Source organism: Dendrobates tinctorius, unplaced genomic scaffold (genome assembly GCF_039654945.1).
Source record: "Dendrobates tinctorius isolate UK_male_01 unplaced genomic scaffold, ASM3965494v1 ptg000071l, whole genome shotgun sequence".
In the NCBI taxonomy this organism is placed as follows: Eukaryota; Metazoa; Chordata; class Amphibia; order Anura; family Dendrobatidae; genus Dendrobates; species Dendrobates tinctorius.
The window spans coordinates 25852591-25879331 of NW_027361739.1; the positions used below are offsets into that span (position 1 = coordinate 25852591).

The 26741-nt window shown below is 46.7% G+C and overlaps 1 protein-coding gene across 1 annotated transcript; it reads right to left on the bottom strand.

The window, feature by feature from the left end:
* Positions 1-5395: 5395 nt before the first annotated feature.
* LOC141096098 (uncharacterized) lies at positions 5396-7592 on the bottom strand. The gene is made up of 2 exons (XM_073582514.1): positions 6288-7592; positions 5396-6004 (listed from the first exon to the last, which is right to left on the bottom strand). Exons 1-2 carry the CDS (start codon positions 6711-6713, stop codon positions 5459-5461), a joined length of 972 nt encoding a protein of 323 aa, XP_073438615.1. The 5' UTR covers positions 6714-7592; the 3' UTR covers positions 5396-5458.
* Positions 7593-26741: the final 19149 nt, after the last annotated feature.

Consider the following 26741-nt stretch of genomic DNA (forward strand, 5'->3'; position numbering starts at 1 on the left):
TGCGCTGTGTTGAATGTGGCCAGTGTGCTGTGAAGGGTTTTCACATGTCTACCCTGCACGCGCATGTTGTCCTGTCGCTGCGGTGTCTGCTGGCCTTCGGCGTCTATGACTGTGGGTCGGGCCCGGCCCCGCCCACGGTGTGACGCCGAAGACCACTGGCATCGCCGCTGTCAGGACAACATAGCGCGTCACTTTCAGGTGGACAACGTGCTTCCGGTCACATGCTGATACATGCGGCGGCCGGGAGATATTTAAATGGCGGCACATGCACTGAGTGTTAGGGCCCCTTTGAAGAAGGAGTCCGAAATGCGCGTCGGGGCGGACGCGCTGATCCAGCAGGTGACAGCACCCAGTATCACCGCCACCCAGGAGGTAAATGTACCATTATACAAAATACCCTGTATTTGTTGTCATCTTTTTACCAGCGCTTGCTGATTATTGTCATATTTTTTACTGCAGGGTATTTTTGCACATTTGTTATTTTGTGCTTTCTTTTTGTGTTTCAGTCAGTGGGTGGTGTGAACACTGTCCAACCGACTTGTTCACATTTGTGCATGTCACATGTGTTTTTAATCCATTTTTTTTCCTTGCTTTTGCATGGTTTGAGAGACCCCACCCCTCTCTTGTGTGACATGCACATAAAGAGCCGTCTTACACCACGTTCCCATACTAGGAAGCGCCTGCCTTAATCCTGTTCATTTAGACACTGTTCACATGTTCAGGTTTTAAATACATTAGATAGGGACTGCTCCATTAAGGGTTACCTTGACGAGGTGGAGTGGCTTGGTATACACTTTTTTGCAAAAAAGCGTATCGACTAAATACCCTATATTTGTTGTCATCTTTTTACCAGCACTTGCTGATTATTGTCATATTTTTTACTGCAGGGTATTTTTGCACATTTGTTATTCTGTGCTTTCTTTTTGTGTTTGAGTGTGCAATAGGAGTAATTGTTACAGTTACCCATTAACCCCTGTACTGTATTGTAACAGCTGGGTGTATAATAGTATTGCTGCAAAGATTGTATAGCTATTGTATCCTAAGCCGCTTGTAAGGTGTCAACTGTTTACTTGGAGATACCTTGATGAATGTCTATTGGAGTGTGCAATAAGGAGTAATTGCTATAGTTACCCATTAACCTTTGTACTGTATTGTAACAGCCAGTGGTATAAATTATTGCTGCCAAGGGTTGTTTTATTATTATTTAGAAACCATTAATACCCATTATAAGGCATGTAAGGGGGATTATATATATTTATATCTGCACATCAATATTTTGGGCAATAGTGATGAACACCTTATACCACTTTTGGTGATTTTATATACAGTTGTGGCCAAAATTATTGACACCTCTGTAATTCTTTCAGATAATACTCAGTTTCTTCCTGAAAATGATTGCAAACACAAATTCTTTGATATTATTATCTTCATTTAATTTGTCTTAAATGAAAAAACACAAAAGAGAATGAAGCAAAACATTGACCATTTCACACAAAACTCCAAAAATGAGCCAGACAAAAGTATTGGCACCCTCAGCCTAAAGGGGGTTTTACACTAAGCGAGATCGCTAATGATATCGCTCAAGCGACACCGATATTGTGACGCGACAGCGATCACGCTAGCGATCTCGTTAAGTGTGAAAGGTAGCAGCGACCGGACCCCCCGTCGGCTATCGCTGATCGTGCTCGAATGTGCAGGTACATTTTTCCATCGCTGACGTCCCGCTGTCCAGTAATTATCGTTGTGTTTGAAGCTTTTAAAACGATGAGCGACGTCAATAACGACGCATGGCTCAGCGACACAGGCGTGACTTACCTGCCACGCCTCCTCTTCCCTATTGGTCTTCAAAGCGCTGACAATGTGCGAAATGTATCTGACAAAAAAGGTATAAAAGACAACGCTTGAACGCCTCATTCAACACTTTGTTCCCAAGCATATTGGATGTTAACCGGTTTGGTTCCAGTGTGAGTCGCTACAGCGTATATATTTTAACGGCTTTCACAACGCGGTTGCTTCGGCGTCCCTATTGTAATCGCTATTGCGCTTTTATTAGTGGATTCATTTTATTCATCAAAAGAACAACTCTGTTTGCCAGGTATGTATTTCAATAGTACCATTTTTTTTTTTTTTAGAGTAATACTGTTAATGATTATTGTGTTGGCTTTATACAAATGAAGCTCTTGTTACCAAATCGTCTATTGATTTTATTTTATGTTGCAGTTTGTATATCATGAACGGCGCAGAGCGTGCTATTGTGGCTGCTGCTTTGGTGTTGGAGGCTGGTCGGCTACATGAAGAGGCACAGATGCAAGAGAGGCGTTCCAAAAGAAAGCGGCGCATGTGGACCAGAGAGTGGTTGGCGAAGAGGTCCGAATTCTCACACATGCAGCTCGTAAGAGAACTGCAGGAGAACAATCCTCAGGATTTCAAGAACTATCTGCGGATGTCAGAGGACTCTTTCAAATTTTTACTAGCCAGGGTGACGCCATTGATTGAAAGGAGAAATACCAAAATGCGAGCTGCTGTGCCGGTAGACGAACGATTGACCGTGACGCTGAGATTCCTGGCCACCGGACGATCACTGAAAGATCTGCAATTTTCTTCTGCCGTTTCTTTGTCACTGCTCAGCAGTTTGATTCCTGAAACATGCAATGCCATAGTTCAAAGCCTCAGGAGCTACATCCAGTTTCCTACAACAGTGGCGGAGTGGAAAAATATTGCCTCTGATTTTGAGCGGCTTTGGCAGTTCCCAAACTGTGGGGGGGCTTTGGATGGTAAACATGTGAGGATCACCCAACCGCCGAACAGTGGATCCTATTTTTACAATTATAAGGGCTATTTTAGTGTAATCCTTATGGCCCTTGTTAATGCAAACTACGAGTTCATAAATGTTGATGTTGGCATGAACGGCAGGATTTCAGATGGTGGAGTGTTAGAACATACACTTTTTGGAGAGCGATTGACCAATTGTGACCTGAACCTGCCTCCCAACACAGAGACAACCGCCAACCTCAACTTTGTTTTTGTCGGTGATGAAGCCTTCGCGCTGCATGCGAATCTACTGAAACCGTACCAACAAAAAAGTGTGACGGAGCAAACACGTATATTTAACTACCGTTTGTCAAGGGCACGAAGGGTTGTTGAGAATGCGTTTGGCATCATGGCCAGCCGCTTTCGGATTTTCCACACACCCATAAACCTAAAGTTGCAATCCATTGACTCGGTCGTTATGGCTTGTTGCGTGCTGCACAATTTTCTGCGGCGCCGCGATGCAAATGATTACACTCCGCCTGCCTTTGTGGACTCTGTTGACACAACAAATGGTCAGCTTGTTCTTGGTAGGTGGCGCGACAATGATCCCGCAGTACCTGGACTTCAAGCACTGGCAAGGGGAAGAAACCGTGATGATGCTAAGGCCTGCAGGGACCAATACTGCCAATATTTTAATGGGCCTGGTGCTGTTACTTGGCAGCATGAAATCTAGACAGCAAAAGTGTTTATTTAACATGTTTATTTCATTCTTGTGTGATAAAAACAACAATAAATTCACATAGTTGCTACTTTTCAAAGTGTTACTGGTTTTTAAAAGAAAAAAAAAATAACATAGCCCTGAGACACAGTATCAGCACTGTAGCGATCCGTTAACACGCCATTTTACAACCGCCCTTAAGTGGACTCTATAGCGTCACCGATAAGCGCGCAGTAGTAACATAACAAAAAGTACGCAGTAGCGTCACCAAATGAGGCGGGAAAACGTCGTGACGTCACGACGTTCTTGTGGCCGTCCCTGCTGCGTTGTGAAAGCAAAACAGGAAGCAATGGCTGGTAGACAGAGAGCTACACCTTGGGGGGAGGCCGAAATGCGTTTCCTGGTACAGGAGATGGAGAGGCGCGATTATGCGTGTGGACAGGCGCATGCACACCCCATGAGACACAAGCGGGCTGTGTTGCGTAGGATCAGGCGAGGACTGTTACGCCGGTTCGGAGTTGAACGCACCACAACGCAAATCAGAAAAAAACTGGCAGATCTGCGCTTTCGCTCAAGAGACCTCCTCACCAGCCTCCAACAACAAGTGCGGAGGGACCGAGGTGAGTGTTCCAGATAGTATGTTTTAAACATATGTTTTTTTTTTTTTTTTTTTTTCCAACAGGGTTTACAGTGTAAAAAAAAAAAAAAAAAAATATGATTCGCACAAGTGAAATTGCACAACGCAAATATAAGTCGTTTTGCCCTCAGTTTTGTTTTTTCCAAACAGCGGCGCATGCGGCGGCCCCAGCCCCATCAGCACCTGCAGCACCAACATCCCCCGCAGCACACGCAAGCCAGGCGGTGCAAGCATCTCCTGAAGCAGAGTCCGTAAGTGTATAAAATGCGTTTGTTCATGTTATTAGTATTGTTATTGGGTTGAAAATTACAAGAATAGGGGGGGGGGAAAGAAGTCATGGTTCACATAAGCCGAACGGTAAATAAAAACCAAAGTTTATTCCAGGGAGGAAACAATAATGGAGTATTACAATACCGTTTCTTTTTTTTTATGTTTTCACCGCTTTGGAAATGTTCAATGCTCAATTTCATATTTTTAGATACCTGAGCCCGTAAGGACCCCCTCGCCCCCCTCAACGCCTCAACCACAAATTGCTTCCTCCACTTCATCCCCAATTGGTGTGTTTTCTCCAGTATCACTCCGGGAAGCTGGAGCTGACTCGACCTCCGGTAATAATTTTTTTTTTTTTTTTTTTTTAAGCATGTGAGAAATTATAATTTGTGTAACAGTTGCTGGCATACTCTTTATTTAGACATTTTATTTTCTAGTACGTGTTGCCACTCGACGTGGAAGGACTGTTATCTCCTCTTCTGAAGAGTCAGAGGCGCAACAAAAACGTAAGTGTTTGACCACAAGCATGAACCGTATGCACCCATCTGCTGCCACTTAACACTATGGCCCCATATTGCGATCCATAGGATATGGCCCATTTGCTACCAAACCCACATTATGCCACCATATGCTGCTCCACATACTATGGCACCGTATGCATGGACATTTACAAAACCGCCATCAACAATGTAAATTTCCTCAACAGAAATACCAACCTTACCTGAACTCTTGGCAGCACACAGGAGGGCGATGTCTGCGTTACACCAACTCGGAGTGATGCTGGACCAATTTGTGGCAGCCCAACCGCAGGGTGATAACATTTAATTTTTTTTTGTTTTGTTTAAAAAAATTGTCTATGTCATGTTGACATATGTTAAACTTTCATGGTTTGTTTAAAAATCAGTCTTAAAGAAAGAAATTAAAAAGCCTAACTGGCAAAACAATTTTTGTCTCAGTCTAGAAAGGACTTGGAATTGTAGTCATGTGTAATGCAAACATTTAAATTTCACTTTTTATTTTTTATAAACAAACAAAAAAGAAAAACCAAACAATTTTGTTAATACAAAAAGTTAACATAACAACTATAATTGAGTGTAACTAAAGTCTGAGTCATTCAGTTGCTGCCTTCCAGGATTTATGAATGGGCCACACTGCCAATGTGGGGTTCCAAAGTTCATGCTGTGTAGCGGCTGAATCGCCCTTCTTGGCGTGCTTGTTACCTGTTCTTGTGTCTGCGGCCATGGGGTTATTGACATTGCTTGGGAATCCACCAGAATATAACTGTCTTTTAGTTGTCCAACAGCAGCTTTATTTAGCGCTTCGAATATAATTCTCTCAGCCTGAAGCCTTTGTGTAACATCCAGAGACCGAAGTCTTTCGTCCACCATGTGCGCAAAGCCCCCAATGGCTTGCTTTTCCTGCAGCGACAATATGTTCTTTGCTATATCGACAAACTCAGGAAAAGGTGGAGCGGTGGCCTTTCTTTTTCTACTCACAGGGTTACGCCTTTGCACAGTGTACGCTCCCACGGACACACTTGCCTCCTCTGCCTCCTCGTCGGTTGGGTTTGATGTTGCAGGGGTTTCAGGAATTACACATGGTGTAGGTGACACCTCTTCTGTTACATGCTGCAAGAACAGAAAAACAAGGTTAAAACACAGAAAAAGTAAAACGAGTGTTTTTTAAACACATAACAATAATTTATTAAGAGGGGGTGTGAACATTGGTACTGGCTATGTACTGTCATCGACAAAATGTGTAGAAATTATGTAATGATAAACCAATTTAAAATGAAGAGGTATCAGCTGTGAACAAAGTTACAAATCATCAACTTAATGACTAAAACTCAACTGTACCATGTACATATATATGTATCATAGGTTATTGGAGGGAAACCCAAAACATACTTACATCGACTAGAGGGGAATCAGGCCGTGTCACTGTTTCTTCCTCTTGTGGCAGTGACATAGAACAGTGCATAACCCTGGGGATTTCCTGGTCTCGCGTAAACTCCAGCAAGTTGTAGTACCACAACTTCGGAACATACACTTCATCGGTACCTGCCCCAGACCTTGTAGACTTTTCCACCTTGTTCAATTCCTTTTTGAACACTGTGCGTAGAGCTTGAATTTTTTTTTTAATAACAGCCTCGTCAACTGTTTCGCTTGGGTGATTTTCTTGATATAGATTGACAAGTTTTTCATATGCAACCTTCTTCTTGTATTTGTTACTGTAATCAGGAGACTTCACCTTCCATAGGCAGGGCAGTGAGCGATACATCTCAATAAATAGGCGTATGAACTCTTGGCTGTTAGCAACTTGGCTACTTGATGCCATCTGTAATAAAAAAGAAAGGAAATGGTGAGAACTCTTTCATTTAGGTACGGACATACATTTTATAACAAATAGTTTGTATCGCATAAGCTTGGTCGCTGCCCTAGAAAGGTATCCCGTTCAACAATTACAAAAATGGGGGCGGGCGCGGTTTCAAAACTAAAATGGCTGCTCGGACATGTGCATATGGACAAAATGAACATAGACACAATAAAAAAGAGTTTGAATCGCATAAGCTTGGTCGCTGTCCTAGAAAGGTATCCCGTTCAACAATTACAAAAATGGGGGCGGGCGCGGTTTCAAAACTAAAATGGCTGCTCGGACATGTGCATATGGACAAAATGAACATAGACACAATAAAAAAGAGTTTGAATCGCATAAGCTTGGTCGCTGTCCTAGAAAGGTATCCCGTTCAACAATTACAAAAATGGGGGCGGGCGCGGTTTCAAAACTAAAATGGCTGCTCGGACATGTGCATATGGACAAAATGAACATAGACACAATAAAAAAGAGTTTGAATCGCATAAGCTTGGTCGCTGTCCTAGAAAGGTATCCCGTTCAACAATTACAAAAATGGGGGCGGGCGCGGTTTCAAAACTAAAATGGCTGCTCGGACATGTGCATATGGACAAAATGAACATAGACACAATAAAAAAGAGTTTGAATCGCATAAGCTTGGTCGCTGTCCTAGAAAGGTATCCCGTTCAACAATTACAAAAATGGTGGCGGGCGCGGTTTCAAAACTAAAATGGCTGCTCGGACATGTGCATATGGACAAAATGAACATAGACACAATAAAAAAGAGTTTGAATCGCATAAGCTTGGTCGCTGTCCTAGAAAGGTATCCCGTTCAACAATTACAAAAATGGGGGCGGGCGCGGTTTCAAAACTAAAATGGCAGCTCGGACATGTGCATATGGACAAAATGAACATAGACACAATAAAAAAGAGTTTGAATCGCATAAGCTTGGTCGCTGTCCTAGAAAGGTATCCCGTTCAACAATTACAAAAATGGGGGCGGGCGCGGTTTCAAAACTAAAATGGCTGCTCGGACATGTGCATATGGACAAAATGAACATAGACACAATAAAAAAGAGTTTAAATCGCATAAGCTTGGTCGCTGTCCTAGAAAGGTATCCCGTTCAACAATTACAAAAATGGGGGCGGGCGCGGTTTCAAAACTAAAATGGCTGCTCGGACATGTGCATATGGACAAAATGAACATAGACACAATAAAAAAGAGTTTGAATCGCCTAAGCTACGTTGCTGTCCTAGAAAGGTATCCCGTTCAACAATTACAAAAATGGGGGCGGGCGCGGTTTCAAAACTAAAATGGCTGCTCGGACATGTGCATATGGACAAAATGAACATAGACACAATAAAAAAGAGTTTGAATCGCATAAGCTATGTCGCTGTCCTAGAAAGGTATCCCGTTCAACAATTACAAAAATGGGGGCGGGCGCGGTTTCAAAACTAAAATGGCAGCTCGGACATGTGCATATGGACAAAATGAACATAGACACAATAAAAAAGAGTTTGAATCGCATAAGCTATGTCGCGGTCCTAGAAAGGTATCCCGTTCAACAATTACAAAAATGGGGGCGGGCGCGGTTTCAAAACTAAAATGGCTGCTCGGACATGTGCATATGGACAAAATGAACATAGACACAATAAAAAAGAGTTTGAATCGCCTAAGCTACGTTGCTGTCCTAGAAAGGTATCCCGTTCAACAATTACAAAAATGGGGGCGGGCGCGGTTTCAAAACTAAAATGGCTGCTCGGACATGTGCATATGGACAAAATGAACATAGACACAATAAAAAAGAGTTTGAATCGCATAAGCTATGTCGCTGTCCTAGAAAGGTATCCCGTTCAACAATTACAAAAATGGGGGCGGGCGCGGTTTCAAAACTAAAATGGCAGCTCGGACATGTGCATATGGACAAAATGAACATAGACACAATAAAAAAGAGTTTGAATCGCATAAGCTATGTCGCTGTCCTAGAAAGGTATCCCGTTCAACAATTACAAAAATGGGGGCGGGCGCGGTTTCAAAACTAAAATGGCTGCTCGGACATGTGCATATGGACAAAATGAACATAGACACAATAAAAAAGAGTTTGAATCGCATAAGCTATGTCGCTGTCCTAGAAAGGTATCCCGTTCAACAATTACAAAAATGGGGGCGGGCGCGGTTTCAAAACTAAAATGGCTGCTCGGACATGTGCATATGGACAAAATGAACATAGACACAATAAAAAAGAGTTTGAATCGCATAAGCTATGTCGCTGTCCTAGAAAGGTATCCCGTTCAACAATTACAAAAATGGGGGCGGGCGCGGTTTCAAAACTAAAATGGCTGCTCGGACATGTGCATATGGACAAAATGAACATAGACACAATAAAAAAGAGTTTGAATCGCCTAAGCTATGTCGCTGTCCTAGAAAGGTATCCCGTTCAACAATTACAAAAATGGGGGCGGGCGCGGTTTCAAAACTAAAATGGCAGCTCGGACATGTGCATATGGACAAAATGAACATAGACACAATAAAAAAGAGTTTGAATCGCATAAGCTATGTCGCTGTCCTAGAAAGGTATCCCGTTCAACAATTACAAAAATGGGGGCGGGCGCGGTTTCTACAGTACACTAAAATAAAACGATAAAATAAAAAAAAAAAAAGGGCATAAAAAAATAAATAAAACTTTGGAACCAAGATAAACTTACCTTTGACGTTGCGAAAATTCCGAAAGTTAGGGAGAAAAAATATAAAAAAATTTGCACTGTTGAGATGATATTCAAAATGGAGGTATTTGAAAATAACCAATGATGATGATGATCCTTCAAGAGGGTTGCTGAAGGTCGAATAGCGAAATCGAACCAAAAATGCACTGTTGTCTCTAGGGAGAAAAATGCTGGTTTAAGCTAACCACGGCGCTCCAGAGATTTAAACTGTAACGCTATTACGTCCTCTTTAATGACGCCGCCGGCCAATGACAGCGTAGCGGTGACCACCAATCGGCGCTTTGGGGGGCGTTGTAAATTAAACGCTGAAGCACGCCCACCGAGGTCTGAATCGTTTTTTGTTTAGTAATGTGAAAGGTACTCAACGAGCAACGAGGTCGCTATGCAGATCGCTGATCTCTCTAGAGTCGTTGACGAGAGTGGACTGTTTGAAAGCTATCTAGCGATCACGTAACGACACAACAGCGATCTATGCCTGGTCGGATCGCTATCGTTATCGCTGGTGCGTTGTTTAGTGTAAAAGGCCCTTAATACTTGGTTGCACAACCTTTAGCCAAAATAACTGCGACCAACCGCTTCCGGTAACCATCAATGAGTTTCTTACAATGCTCTGCTGGAATTTTAGACCATTCTTCTTTGGCAAACTGCTCCAGGTCCCTGATATTTGAAGGGTGCCTTCTCCAAACTGCCATTCTGTTCTATGGGATTCAGGTCTGGACTCATTGCTGGCCACCTTTAGAAGTCTCCAGTGCTTTCTCTCAAACCATTGTCTAGTGCTTTTTGAAGTATGCTTTGGGTCACTGTCCTGCTGGAAGACCCATGACCTCTGAGGGAGACCCAGCTTTCTCACACTGGGCCCTACATTATGCTGCAAAATTTGTTGGTAGTCTTCAGACTTCATAATGCCATGCACACGGTCAAGCAGTCCAGTGCCAGAGGCAGCAAAACAACCACAAAGCATCAGGGAACCTCCGCCATGTTTGACTGTAAGGACCGTGTTCTTTTCTTTGAATGCCTCTTTTTTCTTCTGTAAACTCTATGTTGATGCCTTTGCCCAAAAAGCTCTACTTTTGTCTCATCTGACCAGAGAACATTCTTCCAAAACGTTTTAGGCCTTTTCAGGTAAGTTTTGGCAAACTCCAGCCTGGCTTTTTTATGTCTCGGGGTAAGAAGTGGGGTCTTCCTGGGTCTCCTACCATACAGTCCCTTTTCATTCAGACGCCGACGGATAGTACGGGTTGACACTGTTGTACCCTCGGACTGCAGGGCAGCTTGAACTTGTTTGGATGTGGTTCTTTATCCAACATCCACACAATCTTGCGTTGAAATCTCTTGTCAATTTTTCTTTTCCGTCCACATCTAGGGAGGTTAGCCACAGTGTCATGGGCTTTAAACTTCTTGATGACACTGCGCACGGTAGACACAGGAACATTCAGGTCTTTGAAGATGGACTTTTAGCCTTGAGATTGCTCATGCTTCCTCACAATTTGGTTTCTCAAGTCCTCAGACAGTTCTTTGGTCTTCTTTCTTTTCTCCATGCTCAATGTGGTACACATAAGGACACAGGACAGAGGTTGAGTCAACTTTAATCCATGTCAACTGGCTGCAAGTGTGATTTAGTTATTGCCAACACCTGTTAGGTGCCACAGGTAAGTTACAGGTGCTGTTAATTGCACAAATTAGAGAAGCATCACATGATTTTTCGAACAGTGCCAATACTTTTGTCCACCCTCTTTTTTATGTTTGGTGTGGAATTATATCCAATCTGGCTTTAGGACAATTCTTTTTGTGTTTTTTCATTTAAGACAAATTAAATGAAGATAATAATAACAAAGAATTTGTGCTTGCAATCATTTTCAGGAAGAAACTGAGTATTATCTGACAAAATTGCAGGGGTGTCAATACCTTTGGCCACAACTATAATATCTAATCTGTGTCTCCTCCCATTCAGTTTCATCCCATTGCTTCTAGTCTTTCCGTGTGCAAAAGAGAATAAAGATGATCCTTCACTACACTGTGACAGCCCTTGAGATATTTGTAGACAGCTATTTAAGTCTCTCAGTCATCTTTTTTACAAGCTAAACATTCCCCAATTCTGTAACTGTTCTTCAAAGGACATGGTTTGCAGACCGGTCACCATTCTGGTCGCTCTTCTCTGAACTTACTCCAGTTTGTTGATGTCTTTTTTAAAATGTGGAGCCCAAAACTGGACACAGTATTCCAGATGAGGTCTGACCAGAGGGCAGTAATGACTTCACATGATCTAGACTGTATACTTCTGTTAATACATCCTAGAATTGCATTTTTTGCTGCTGAATCACACTGTTGACTCAAGTTCCGTTTATGATCTATTCGTATACCCAAGTCTTTTTCACATGTGCTGTTGCTTAGCCATATTCCTCCCATTCTGTATATGTTCTTTTCATTTTTATTGCCCAGATGTAGTACTTTGCATTTTTCCCTGTTAAAAACCATTCTGTTAGTTGCTACCCACTGCTCCAGTTTATTTATATCTTTTTGAATCCTCTCTCTCTCTTCTCTAGTATTAGCTATCCCTCTTAGCTTTGTGTAATCAGAAAATGTAAACCGTGTACCCTCAATTCCTTGATCTAAATCCGTGTTTACTAAGGAAATCCTGAAAACATGAACTGGTGGCTCTTGAGGACCAGAGTTGGGGAACACTGATCTAAATCGCTGATAAAGATGTTGAACAAGACAGGGCCCAGGACAGAACCCTGTGGTACCCCATGTGAGGCATTCTTCCAACTGAAGGTGCAGCCACTTACGACCACTGTTTGGGTCCGATCCCTAATCCAGTTATGAATCCGCCTTAAGGCCCTGTTACATTTAGCGATGCACCAGCGATCCAACCAGCGATCCGACCCGGTCAGGATCGCTGGTGCATCGCTAAATGATCGCTAGTGAGCTTTCATACAGAAAGATCTCACAGCGATGCAGCAGCGACGCAGCGCACGATACTTACCTTTCACACACAGCGATCCTGACGTCCTCCCACCCGCCTCCATGCGTCGCTCGTCGTCACAGCAGGAAGCCCCAGCAGGAAGCGCCCGACGAGAAATGGAGCCGGACATTCTCGCGCGATCAGCGATGGACAGCGGGGGAGCCGGTCGCTGGTAAGAATCACACATAGCGATATCGCTAGCAATATCGCTATAACGTCACAAAACCAGTGACGTTTTAGCGATATTGCTAGCGATATTGCTTAGTGTAAAACCCCCTTAACAGTTACCTTGTCCATTCCATACAGGATGGTGTGAGATACTCATCTAAAGCATTTCCTTGATCCACCCAGTCAGTGATTCTGACATAGAAGGAAATTACTGTATATACTCGTGCATAAGCCGACCCGTGTATAAGCCGACCCCCCCCTAAATTTGCCACAAAAAATTGGGAAAACTTAATGACTCACGTATAAGCCTAGGGAGGAAAATGGAGCAGCTACTGGTAAATTTCAAACATAAAAATAGATACAAATAAAAGTAAAATTAATTGAGACATCAGTAGGTTAATTTTTTTTGAATATCCATATTAAATCAGGAGCCCCATATAATGTTCCATACAATTCATGATGGCCCCATAAGATGCTCCATACAAAATACGCCCCATATAATGCTGCACAAAGGTTAATAATGCCCACGTAAGATGCTCCATAGAATAATATGCCCCATATGCTGCCCCATAAAGGTTATGGCCCCATAAGATATTCCATATATTTTGCCCCATATGCTGCTCCATAAGATGCTCCATAGATTATGCCCCATATGCTGCCCCATAAAATGCTCCATAGATTATTCCCCATATGCTGCTCCATAGATTATGCCCCCATAAGATGCTCCATAGATTATGCCCCTGTATGCAGCCCCATAAAAAGCTCCATAGTTTATGCCCCCATATGCTGCTCCATAATTATGCCCCATGAGTTCTCCATAGATTATGTCCCATAAGTAGCTCCATAGATTATGGCCCCATATACTGCTCCATAGATTATGCCCCATATGCTGCCCCATAAGATGCTCCATAGGTTATGCCCCCATAAGATGCTCCATAGTTTATGCACCCATACGCTGCTCCAAGGATTATGCCACATATGCTGCTCCATAAGATGCTCATCACCGCTGGCTCAGGACCCCGGTACTGGCGATATTTACCGATCCCAGCTCCATGGCTGTGCGTCGCTCTGTCTGCCGGGTCCCTTTGTCAGTGACGTTCAGGCAGATGGTGCAGTGCGCACTAACTACGTCACCGCGCCCTCTGACCTGAACATCACAGACAGAGGATGCAGAGGAGAGGATAGAGCCGCGCGCAGCAATGGAGCGGGGACAGGTGAATATAGCATACACTTACCCCCTCCTGGTGCGGTCTCTGCAGGCCCCCTGCTTTTCCTGCTCTCAGGCTGCTTCCTTCAGCGGTCACGTGGTACCGCTTATTAACCCCTTTCTGACATCAGGCGTACTATCCCGTCCATGGGACCCGGGCCTCTATGCCCATGGACGGGATAGTACGTCTAGCGCGATCAGTGGCGCCCACGTGGTGAGCGCCGCTGATCGCGGCCGGGTGTCAGCTGATTATCACAGCTGACACCCGGCACTATGGGTGACAGGACAACCCTATGGGTGACAGGACAATTGTGTACAAGATAATTGTGTACGGACTATTGTGTACAGACAATTGTGTACAGGCCAATTGTGTACAATGACAATTGTGTACAAGGCAATTGTGTACAAGACAATTGCCCTGTACACAATTGTCCTTGTACACAATTGTGCCCCCGACACGTTAACCCCTGGCACATCGCGATCAAACATGATCGCGGTGTACCGTGGATTAAAGGGAAGCATCGGCAGGGAGGGGGCTCCCTCCGTGCTTCCCTGAGCCCCCCACAGCAGCGCAATGTGCAGCGCTGCTGCGGGGGGCTCTTTCCCTGCAGGTCCCCGGATCCAAGATGGCAACGGGGACCTTTGGGGGCCTGCAGGGAGCTGGCTTCCTCAGTGCCTGCAAAGCTCAGGCAAGGAGGAAACCTGCACACTGCCTGTGACAGATTGCTGATCTGTCACAGTGATCTGTGATGTGACAGATCAGCGATCTGTCACAGAACAGTGATGTCCCCCCTGGGACAACCTAATAAAGTTAAAAAAAAAAGTGTAAAAATAATTTTTAAAAAATCGCTAAATTAAAAAAAAAAAATATTCCCTAATTCATTTTTTGGAAATAAAAAAAAAACAATAAAAGTACACATATTTGGTATCGCCGCGTCCGTAACGACCTGCCCTATAAAACTGTCCCATTAGTTAACCCCTTTAGCGAACTCCTTAAAAAATAAAAAAAGCAAAAAATAATGATTTATTATCATACTGCCGAACAAAAAGTTCAATAACGCGCGATCAAAAAAACGCATATAAATATCCATGGTACCGCTGAAAACGTCATCTTGTCCCGCAAAAAAAAGCCGCCACACAGCATCATCAAAGAAAAAAAAAGTTATAGCTCGCAGAATAAAGCGATGCAAAAATAATTATTTTTTTATATAAAATTGTTTTCATTGCATAAAAGCACCAAAACACAAAAAAATGACATAAATGAGGTATCGCTGTAACCATACTGACCTGAAGAATAAAACCGCTTTATCAATTTTACCGCACGCGGAACGGTGTAAACGCAACCCCAAAAGAAATTCATGAAACGCTGGTTTTTGTTCATTCTGCGTCCCAAAAATCGGAATAAAAAGCGATCAAAAAATGTCACGTGCCCGAACATGATAACAATAAAAACGTCAACTCAACCCGCAAAAAATAAGACCTCACATGACTCAGTGGGTCAAAATACGGAAAAATTATAGCTCTCAATATATGGTGATGCAAAAACTATTTTTACAATAAAAAGCGTCTTTTAGCGTGTGACAGCTGCCAAACATAAATACCGCCATAAATAGTAAATCAAACCCCCCCGTTATCACCCCCTTAGTTAGGGAAAAATAATAAAATTAAAAAAAATGTATTTATTTCCATTTTCCCGTTAGGGCTAGGGCTGAGACTAGGGTTAGGGGTGTGTTGGGGTTAGGGTTGGAGTTAGAATTGGGGGGTTTCCACTGTTTGGGCACATCAGGTGCTCTCCAAACGCAACATGGCGTCTGATCTCAATTCCAGCCAATTCTGCGTTGAAAAAGTCAAATGGTGCTCCTTCCCTTCCAAGCTCTGCCATGCGCCCAAACAGTGTTTTACCCCCACATATAGGGTATCCGCCTACTCAGGACAAATTGCAAAACAACTTTTGGGGTCCTATTTCTCCTGTTGCCCTTAGGAAAATAAAAAATTGGGGGCAAAAATATCATATTTGTGGGGAAAAAATTATTTTTTTATTTTCACGCCCGGGCGTTATAAACTTCTGTGAAGCCCTTGGGGGTTCAAAGTGCTCACCACACATCTAGATAAGTTCCTTAGGGGTCTAGTTTCCAAAATGGTGTCATTTGTGGGGGGTTTCCACTGTTTAGGTACATCAGGGGCTCTCCAAAGGCAAGATGACACCCGCAGACCATTCCATCAATGTCTGCATTCCAAAACGTCACTACTTCCCTTCCGAGCCCCGATGTGGGCCCATACAGTAGTTTTCTCCCACATATGGGGTATCAGGGTACTCAGGACAAATTGGACAACAACTTTTGGGGTCCATTTTCTCCTGGTACTCTTGGGAAAATAAAAAAATTGGGGACTAAATGATCACGTTTGTGTGACGGCCAGAAAGGTTATGTGGACCCTCAGGATCGCGGCACTGGAGCTCCCGGGGGCGAGCGCACCAGGTGGCGCCGACCCCTATACAGGGGCCGTTAGGGGCAGGCCCTCGGAAGACAGATGCCGCGACTGCTAGAACCTAGAGGGGCGGCTCAAAGGACTGAGAGAGGGGTACAGGACTGAGAATGGAATACAGAACGGAATAGGAAGTATAGAACGGAGTACAGGACGGGGACACGGAGTACAGGACTGGGCACTGAGAGCGGAGTACAGGACGGAGACACGGAGTACAGGACTGGGCACTGAGAGCGGAGTACAGAATAGAGACACGGAGTACAGGACTGGGTACTGAGAGCGGAGTACGGGAATAAGAGAGTGTGAAGGGGAAACCCCTAAACACTAGGCCAGGATACCGCACGGAAAGGCACATGATAATCAGGCGTCTCCACCATGCTGGAGATGCCTGATATACCCCATGCTGCTGGCTGATTGGGCGTTTAGGCTTCTGGGCGGGCGCTGCAGGGTTAAGAAACCTGCAGAGCGCGCGCCCGCGACTTAAGGCGCCTGCATGAGACAGGCACACGCCGGAATGATGAGAACGTGGAGGAGGCGGGCACCGTGCGGCGTGGTGAGCGCCGGTGAGTACAGGCGACAGGCCCCACCGCTGCTGGGACGGCAGCGGCTACCACCGCCGACGTGACTACCCCCCCCTTTACGTCTCCCTCTCCTGAGGTTGGACAAAAACCTCCTTAAAAGAAGAGGAGCATTAACATTCTCCTTAGGTTCCCAGGACCTCTCTTCGGGACCAAAACCCTTCCAATCAATGAGGAAGAGGGTACGCCCCCGAACTTTTTTCAAGGCAAGAATTTCTTTTACCTCAAAGATGTTATCGGCCCCTACTGGCTGAGGGGAAGGAGGTGGGACTAAGCGATACCGATTCAGAACAACAGGTTTAAGGAGCGAGACATGGAAGGCGTTAGGGACCCGGAGCGAAGCCGGCAACCTCAATTTATAAGCCACATTGTTAATGCGTCCCAGAACCTCGAATGGGCCGATGTACCGAGGACCCAGTTTGTAAGACGGTATCTTCAAGCGGATATGCTTAGTTGACAGCCAGACTTTGTCGCCAGGTTGGTATGGCGGAAGATCCCTGCGTCTCTTGTCTGCATGTCTCTTAATCCGGATACTGGATCTTTCAAGTGCCTCTCTGGTCTCCTTCCAGACTTGAGAAAATTCGGTAGCGAGGGCATCTGCTGCAGGAACACCAGAGGGCGTAGAGAGAGGTAGTGGAACACCAGGGTTCTGGCCGGAAACCACGAAGAGCGGCGTTTTAGTGGTGGACTCATTAGGATGGTTGTTGTGGGCGAACTCTGCCCATGGCAGAAGGGACACCCAGTTGTCTTGGTGGGCGTTAGAGAAGTGGCGCAGGTAGGCTGCTAATACCTGATTGATCCGTTCCACTTGCCCATTGGACTGAGGATGATAAGCAGAGGGGAAGTCAAGAGATATACCCATGAGCTTGCTGAGTGCCCTCCAAAATCGGGAGGTGAACTGGACCCCTCAATCGGAGACAATTCGTTGAGGGAGCCCATGAAGCCTAAAGATCTGGTGTATGAAGACCTTGGCCAGCTCAGATGCCGTAGGTAGTCCGGGCAGCGGGATGAAATGGGCCATTTTGGAGAAGTGTTCGACCACTACTAAGACGGTAGTACACCCGGAAGGGCGTGGTAGATCGGTAATGAAATCCAGACAAATGTGTCACCAAGGGGCCTCAGGGAGAGGCAGAGGGTGGAGCAGACTGGACGGCAGACTTCTTGGTACCTTGTTCAGAGCACAAGTCGTGCAGGACGCTATGAAATCTGTCACATCTTGGCGAAGGGAAGGCCACCAATAGTAGCGCGAAAGAAGGCTGAGGGTCTTCTTGACCCCGACGTGACCCGCAATCTTGGAGGAATGCCCCCAGTCTAGGACTTCCGAGCTCTTATTCTGTGGGACGAAGGTCTTGCCTGGTGGAATGGGGGAGAGCGTCACGGGTGCCACGGTGATAACTTTGGCAGGCTCAATGATGTGAGAAGAAACCTCCTCAGCCTCAGGTGACTGTAGGGATCTGGATAGAGCATCTGCCTTGATGTTTCTGTTGCCAGGTCGAAAATTAAGTTTGAAGTCAAACCGGGAGAAATATAGCGACCACCTGGCTTGCCTGGAGTTGAGCCTTTGCGCAGACTGAAGATACGCCAAATTCTTGTGGTCCATGAAGATTATGAATGGATGGACTGCCCCCTCTAAAAGATATCACCACTTCTCCAAAGCCATCTTCATGGCTAGTAATTCCCGGTCTCCAATTGAATAGTTGCATTCTGCGGAAGAGAATGATTTAGAGAAGTACCCACAAGGCACCACTTGACCAGAAGTTGTCCGCTGAGAATGGACCGCTCCCGCACCAGTAGAGGAGGCATCCACCTCTAGGATGAAGGGCCTATTGACTAACGGCCGGTGTAAAATCGGAGCGGTAGCAAAGGACCATTTCAAGACAAGAAAGGCCTCTTCAGCCTCTGGAGTCCAGACATTTGGTTTGGTCCCTTTCCGGGTCAAAGCAGAGATGGGCTTGGTCACTCAGGAGAAGAAGGGAATGAACTGTCTGTAATAGTTCACGAAACCCAGGAACCGTTGGGTGGCTTTTACTCCAACCGGACGTGGCCATTTGAGCACAGCAGACAATTTTTCGGGGTCTATCTTCACTCCGGAGTCCGTGATGATATACCCTAGGAAGGGCAATGAGGTTTGCTCGAACAGACACTTTTCTAGTTTAGCGTAGAGTCTGTTCTCCCATAGACGTTGCAGAACCAGCTGGACACTCCTTCTGTGAGTGGATATGTCAGGTGAAAAGATGAGTATGTCATCTAGATATACGACGACACGTGTGTAGGGTAGGTCTCGAAAGATTTCATTAACGAACTCCTGGAAAACCGCTGGGGCATTACAGAGACCGAAAGGCATAACCAAATACTCGTAATGGCCGTCTCGAGTATTGAAGGCCGTCTTCCATTCATCCCCGGCACAGATTCGGATCAAATTATAGGCTCCTCGCAGATCCAATTTGGTAAAGATCCGGGCCCCTATCAAGCGGTCAAAGAGTTCTGGGATCAGCGGAAGGGGATACCTATTTTTGACTGTGATGCTGTTCAGACCTCGGTAATCAATACATGGCCGCAGGGATCCATCTTTCTATCGGACGAAAAAGAACCCTGCTCCGCAGGGGAGGATGACTTCCGAATAAAACCCCGAGCCAAGTTTTCCGGGATATATTCGGACATGGCCGCGGTTTCTGCTGGAGACAGAGGATAAGTTCTTCCCCTGGGGGGAGTCGCTCCAGGAATCAGCTCAATTGGGCAATCGTAGGAACGATGCGGCGTCAGTGTTTCAGCCTCCTTGCTGAAGACGTTGGCGTACAAGTGGTAAGCCGTAGGAAGCCCAGGAAGATCGGTAGGAGCTTGCTGCGGACTTGGGCGAGATACCAACAACAGACAATGTTAATGACAGAAGTGTCCCCAGCGGAGGTTCTCTCCGGAACGCCAGTCTAGAACAGGCTCATGTAAACGAAGCCAAGGTAAGCCGAGGAGCACGGCGTGGGACAAACTGGGCAAAACATAAAAGGCGATTTTTATTTTTTTTTTCTCGGTGAAGAGCTCCAACTTGTATCTCCACCTCGACAGTGACGATGGTGATGGGTTCAGGTAGTGGTTTGCCATCCACGGAGGCGATGGTGCGTGGATTCTCTAGCGTAACAACCGGAATTCGGAACTGGTCAACTTCTTTGAGCCGGATGAAGTTACCAGCCGCACCCGAGTCCACATACGCCTCCACAGATCTGCTCTCCCAACCTAAAACAATTAAAGCCGAAATGGTAAGGGGCAGAGAGGAATCGGTGTCACCTAGGAAGGCCTCTCTTACCTGGCCTAGGCGGAGTCGTTTCCCGGCTGCACTGGGCAAGTACGCACAAAATGGTTGGCCCCACCACAATAAAGGCATAGGCCCTGCGTCCTTCTCTCCCTGCGTTCTTGCTCGGACAACTTTACTCGGTCCACTTGCATGGGCTCGGGAGTGGAATTACTAGAAGAGGCCGGGGAGCGGGGAATGGGGGCTTGGTATAACCTAAAAGATCTCTTCTCCCTAACTGACTCCCGGGTGCGCTCCTGAAACCGTAAATCTATACGGGTAGCTAGAGATATAAGATCTTCCAGGGTGGTAGGAGTGTCTCGGCCGGCAAGCTCAAGCTCATCTTTTATTTTTTCCGGAGAGTCCCCTCCAGAAGGCCCCAACCAAAGCCTCATTATTCCACCCCAGTTCAGATGACAGTGTCTGGAAGCGGATGGCATACTGTCCTACGGTGAGAGAACCTTGGCGAAAATTGAAAAGAGCCTCAGTGGTGGAGGCCACATGGCCAGGCTCATCAAATACCCTGCGAAAAGTATCTAGGAAGTTTTGGATGCTTGATACCACCGGGTCATCTCTCTCCCACAGGGGATTTACCCAAGCTAAGGCCTCCCCCTCAAGATGGGACACAATGAAAGCTACCTTGGCTCGATCAGAGGGGTATTGCTGAGGCAGGAGCTCAAAGTGCAACCGTCACTGGTTTAAAAACTCCCGACACAACTTGGGGTCGCCAACAAACCTGGGAGGTTTCCCCAGGCGTGGTGGTGGATGGGAAAGGGGGTCCCGAGGAAGAGCTGAAGCGGCAGCAGAGACCTGTAGGGACTGGAGTCGGTCGTCCACAGACGCCATGTAGCTCAGGATATGGGACTGGGCGTCACGCTGCTGCACGAGCTCCTGCTGGAGTCCCACTAGCAACAGGGCGTTCCCCGGATCAGCAGTTTGTAAGGCGGGTGTCCATGGACTTCATAAAGGACATTATTCTGGTTTGATTCTCACGCAAAAAGAGCAATTCTTTCTGGGTGGCCGCCGAGGCGCTAGCAGGGTCCATGGCCTGATTATACTGTGACGGCCAGGAAGGTTACGTCCGAGAGTGGACCCTCAGGATCGCGGCACTGGTGCTCCCAGGGGCGAGCGCACCAGGTGGTGCCGACCCCTATACAGGGGCCGTTAGGGGCAGGCCCTCGGAAGACAGATGCCGCGACTGCTAGAACCAAGAGGGGCGGCTCAAAGGACTGAGAGAGGGGTACAGGACTGAGAATGGAATACAGAATGGAGTAGGAAGTATAGAACGGAGTACAGGATGGGGACACGGAGTACAGGACTGGGCACTGAGAGCGGAGTACAGGACGGAGACACGGAGTACAGGACTGGGCACTGAGTGCGGAGTACAGGACGGAGACACGGAGTACAGGACTGGGCACTGAGAGCGGAATACGGGACGGAGACACGGAGTACAGGACTGGGCACAGAGAAGCGGAGTACAGAATAGAGACACGGAGTACAGAACTGGGTACTGAGAGCGGACTACGGGAATAAGAGAGAGTGTGAAGGGGAAACCTCTAAACACTAGGCCAGGATACCGCACGGAAAGGCACACGATAATCAGGCGTCTCCACCATGCTGGAGACGCCTGATATACCCCATGCTGCTGGCTGATAGGGCGTTTAGGCTTCTTGGCGGGCGCTGTAGGGTTAAGAAACCTGTAGAGCGCGCGCTCGCGGCCTAAGGCGCCCGCATGAGACAGGCACGCGCCGGAATGATGAGAACGTGGAGGAGGCGGGCACCGTGCGGCGTGGCGAGCGCCGGTGAGGACAGGCGGTGCCTGGCCCTGCCGCTGCTGGGACGGCAGTGGCTACCACCGCCGACGTGACAGTTTGTGGGGAAAAAATACGATTTTTTTTTTATTTTCATGCCCGGGCGTTATAAACTTCTGTGAAGCACTGGGGGAGTTCAAAGTGCTCACCACACACCTAGATAAGTTCCTTAGGGGGTTTAGTTTCCAAAATGGTGTCATTTGTGGGGAGTTTCCACTGTTTAGGTACATTAGGGGCTCTCCAAAGGCAACATGACACCCGCAGACCATTCCATCAAAGTCTGCATTCCAAAACGTCACTACTTCCCTTCCGAGCCCCGATGTGTGCCCATACAGTAGTTTTCTCCCACATATGGGGTATCAGGGTACTCAGGACAAATTGGACAACAACTTTTGGGGTCCATTTTCTCCTGGTACCCTTGGGAAAATAAAAAAATTGGGGACTAAATGATCATGTTTGTGGAAAAAATACGATTTTTTTATTTTCACGCCCGGGTCTTTTAAACTTCTGTGAAGCACTGGGGGAGTTCAAAGTGCTCACCACACATCTAGATAAGTTCCTTAGGGGGTCTAGTTTCCAAAATGGGGTCACTTGTGGGGGGATTCCACTGTTTAGGTACATCAAGGGCTTTCCAAACGTGACATGGTGTCTTTGTGTGGGAGAAGAAGCAAGGTTCTTTACTTGGATTGAGTATAAATGTCTTCTTTTGCAAGGGGGTGGCATTATTCCATCTGAAATGTAACTTTTTTCTAAAGGGGTGACATAGGGGGCATTACTTGTTTTAAGGGGGCACTCAGGTTAGGGGATACAATACTTGCCTTGCCACAAGTTTTGAGAGCCCACGTGATGCCACCATGCCAACCCCAAGGGCCATAGTGTTACCACAGTATTGGCTTCTGAGACATTTATTGCATATTGAAAGTATGCGTCATCAATTTCTTATCGGTGCTAGTTCCATTTTTTTTTTTTTAGGGCTTATACCTTTTGGGAAGGTAAACATGCCCATCTCATGGGTGCGCAGTCCAGAAGGCAGTCAGCTCTCTATACTGTAGTATATGTCAGATGCTGAGGGTTTCCCTTCTCCATACATAGCAGCACTCATGTACGGCCATTTCTTCACTTCATCTACTCCCATATGTGATATAGGAGTCAGGACCCGCTATCTATTCTATTCTCTATCTTTGCACATCTAACACCTAAACATCTGTCTTTTCTATTCTGCATTTTATTCCAGTGCGTGTCACACTGATAGGCCCCCTTCACACGTCCTGCGGTCCGTGTGCACTAACAGAGTTTATGCAAGGCAAATAGCGCAACGTTTTGAATGAAACCCAATTACAATAAAAAAAAATTGCACTCTGGAGCGCTAAAGCACGTCAATATGAAATATATGAATAGCAATATTGCTTCTGGATAATAGGAAAAAATGAGACGCTTAGCACATAATTTGGCCAATTCAAGCATGCCCAGCAACCAACGACAAGGTGGTTTCAAAACTGTTGGGTCCCATCGTGTCTACTGTGAATACCTCTCTTAGGGCTCTTACTCACTTGCGAGAGACTCGAATGATTCTCGTGCAAGTCTCTTGCATGAAAACCTGGCACTGCCGTCGGCACTTGGACCAGAGCGTGCGGCTACATGTATTTCTATGTAGCCGCACGCTACGGTCTGAATGCCGGGTTTTCATGCAAGAGACTCGCAAGAGAATCGTGCGAGTCTCTCACAAGTGAGTAAGAGCCCTAAGATTGAAGTCTTGAATAGATGTTAATACCTCTCTTCCAAGTCTGATTTTCTGGGTAGGTAGGACCCTGCTGCAATTAAAATCCACCACATGCTGAAGGGCGGAGCGCTCAGTCAGAAAGCTAATATACAGTGACAAAAAGACTGACTAGCACTTCCAAGCTAATGTGAACAGGTGCCAACTAGGCATTTTGTCATTGAAACCCAATTACAAACGTAATTTCTATCCTTAGTTTTGTCGTCACCATGTAATGTGGGACATTCTGAGACATTGTGCCTGCGTCAAATTACATTATAAAACCCAAGTACGTGCACGGAAGAGCCACACATTGAGCATTAAGCAGTGGCGTAACAAAGTTATGGGCCCCAGTGGGAACTTTCAAATGGGGCCCCCCCATGCCAAAATACACGCACATCTCTGCTCCGTACACACGGCTCCGCTCCGTATACCTCGTACACACGCGGCTCCGCTCCGTACACCTTGTACATGGGTCGCCCTCACACCAAGGGCAGCGGGGTACTCGGTACAGGGCTGGTGTCAGGGGGAAGGTGTCACAGCAGCAGTGACCCGGTCCGTGGCCCTGGGCGCCCAATATCAATGGCGGTGATGTTAATGGTGTTAAAGTTTATTTGAATAGTTCGTGACGCCACCCGTGGTGTTTGGCAAGGGAGATGGTAAGCCAACGCTGCGTACAGATCCGCTGGGACTGATGGTGTGGTGCAGCAAAGATGGTATAGCTCCCCACAGGTGGAGCTGTAGTCCCAGGGCAGTGTAGGTGCAATGGATGAGGAGAGACGCAGAATGGTATAGATGCTGGTACCCAGATGTAGCAGTGCTGAAGGTGTTAACGGCGAATGAATGGAGGACACCAGGGCTTGCAGTTTCAAAGCTTTACTCACAGTTCGTGGTACCCACTGGTGCCTGCCTCCGGGCCGTGTCCTCCAGGGTAGAGACTCAATCAACCTCCCGGGCAAGTCAGGGTTCTCTTCTCCAACACTCCGCCAACATGTGCCTTTCCTGAACGACTCCTCTATTGCGCCTTTTAGTGTGAAGAACTCCAGTACCGTCGTTCTCTGGAATTCCTCCTGTCAGATGTTCCTAGAACCTTACTTGTATGACAGACAGTTGTAGCCTCTATCGGGGACTCCCTCTCAGAAGTCCTGGCTCTCTATCCAGTTGCTGTTGTGTCCCAAGTCTTTGAAGGGAGTAGTGCATTTACAGCCAACTACTCCACCGGTGTCTGCTGCAGAACCATAAGTGTCCATACAACCTCGGGGACCGGGCCCCGGCCTTGCGCAGAGAACCTATAGGCAGGGTACTCTCTCAACCCACAACTCCTCTCTGTTCTCCTACTCCTTCGTTCCGCGCTGTTCCTTCTCTCTCTTATGGAAGCTGAGGTTGCAGGTCTACGTCCTTCTCTTTCTCTTCTCTTTCCCGTGCCAGCTGGCTCAGATCACTGAGGCAGCTGCAGCACTCTTTCTAAACTGAACTCAAACTAACTTCAGAACTGAACTTCTCTGGGACTCACCCCAGACTGACCTTCTGTCAGACTGACATACTATTCTCTACTTTCCCCTTCTTTTATACTAACTCCACCCACCTCCCAGCACATCTCATGTTACGAAGCAGGGTTCCACGAAGGGTGCTTTCCTCCCCCCATCCTGAAGCTGCTAGGCGGACCTACTGAACTATCCTGTGTGTGGGATGCAGGTGTTGGAGTGTGGAAAGGAGTTCCCACCTTACCTAGGCGGTGGGGCACTACACCTTAGGAGAAGGTGCAGTACCTCTGTGGCGCCACATACACGCGGCTCTGCTCCATACACCTCATACACATGCGGCTCCGCTCCGTACACCTCGTACACACGCGGCTCCGCTCTGTACACCTCGTACACACGCGGCTCTGCTCCATACACCTTGTACACACGCGGCTCTGCTACATCTATAATGTAAACCCCTCCTAACCCCACACATAAACTTTACCTCATCCAGCACCATGACAACCAGCGAGCACAGCAGAGTCCTGCAGACATTGAAGCCTCTGATCATGTGATCCCTGACTCCACCCCTCCTGTGACCTCATCACAGGTCCTGTGTGCACATTGGAGAAAACAGCCTAGTAGTGACGGGCTGCTGTCAGTGCGGTGGGTCTCTGTGTGAGGGCGTGGCAGGGCAGTGCAGGACGCGGGTGTAAAAAATGAGACTGTCCCGCGAGAATCGGGACGATTGGGAGATATGCCTGCCGGGCCCCTGACTCCCCCCGGGTCCGGTCGCAGTGGCGACTCCTGTGACCGTGGTAGTTACGCCCCTGGCATTAAGGCAGCTCTCTCTTTATTGCATCATAGGTCATTGTTTATATAGGCATTTTCTAGACTAAAGGCCCCTTTACATTTAGCGATGCACCAGCGATCCCGACTACGATACGACCCGGTCAGGATCGCTGGTGCATCGCTAAATGGTTGCTAGTGAGCTGCCACACAGGCAGATCTCACGGCGACGTAGCGACGCAGTAGCGGTTGTTACTTACCTTTCAGAGGCGGCGATCCTGACGTCCTCCCGCCCGCATCCACGCGTCGCTCGTCGGTGCCAGCAGGAAGCGCCCGACGACAAATGGAGCTGCGCGATCAGCGACAGACAGCGGGGGAGCCGGTCGGAGGTAAGTATCACACATAGCGATATCGCTAGCATTATCGCTGCTGCGTCACAAAATCGGTGGCGCTTTAGCGATATTGCTAGCGATATCGCTATGTGTAAAACCCCCTTTACACTGTAGCAATATTATGGGCTCAGCTTATCTCTACATATGTGCTGGCCTTATCTCAGAACATACATTCTAGTTAAGGCTGTGTTCACACACAGCGTTTTTTTAGCGTTTTTTACCGCGGTTTTCACTATAAAACCGCTAAAAATAAGGTGCACAGTCATTTCTATGCATTTTTTCACTTTTTGTGCACATTGATGCGTTTTTTACCGCGAAAAAAACGCATCGCGGTAAAAACCGCAGCATGCACATTAATTTTGCGTTTTTTTCCGCGGTTTAGGCTTCTCCCATGCTTTT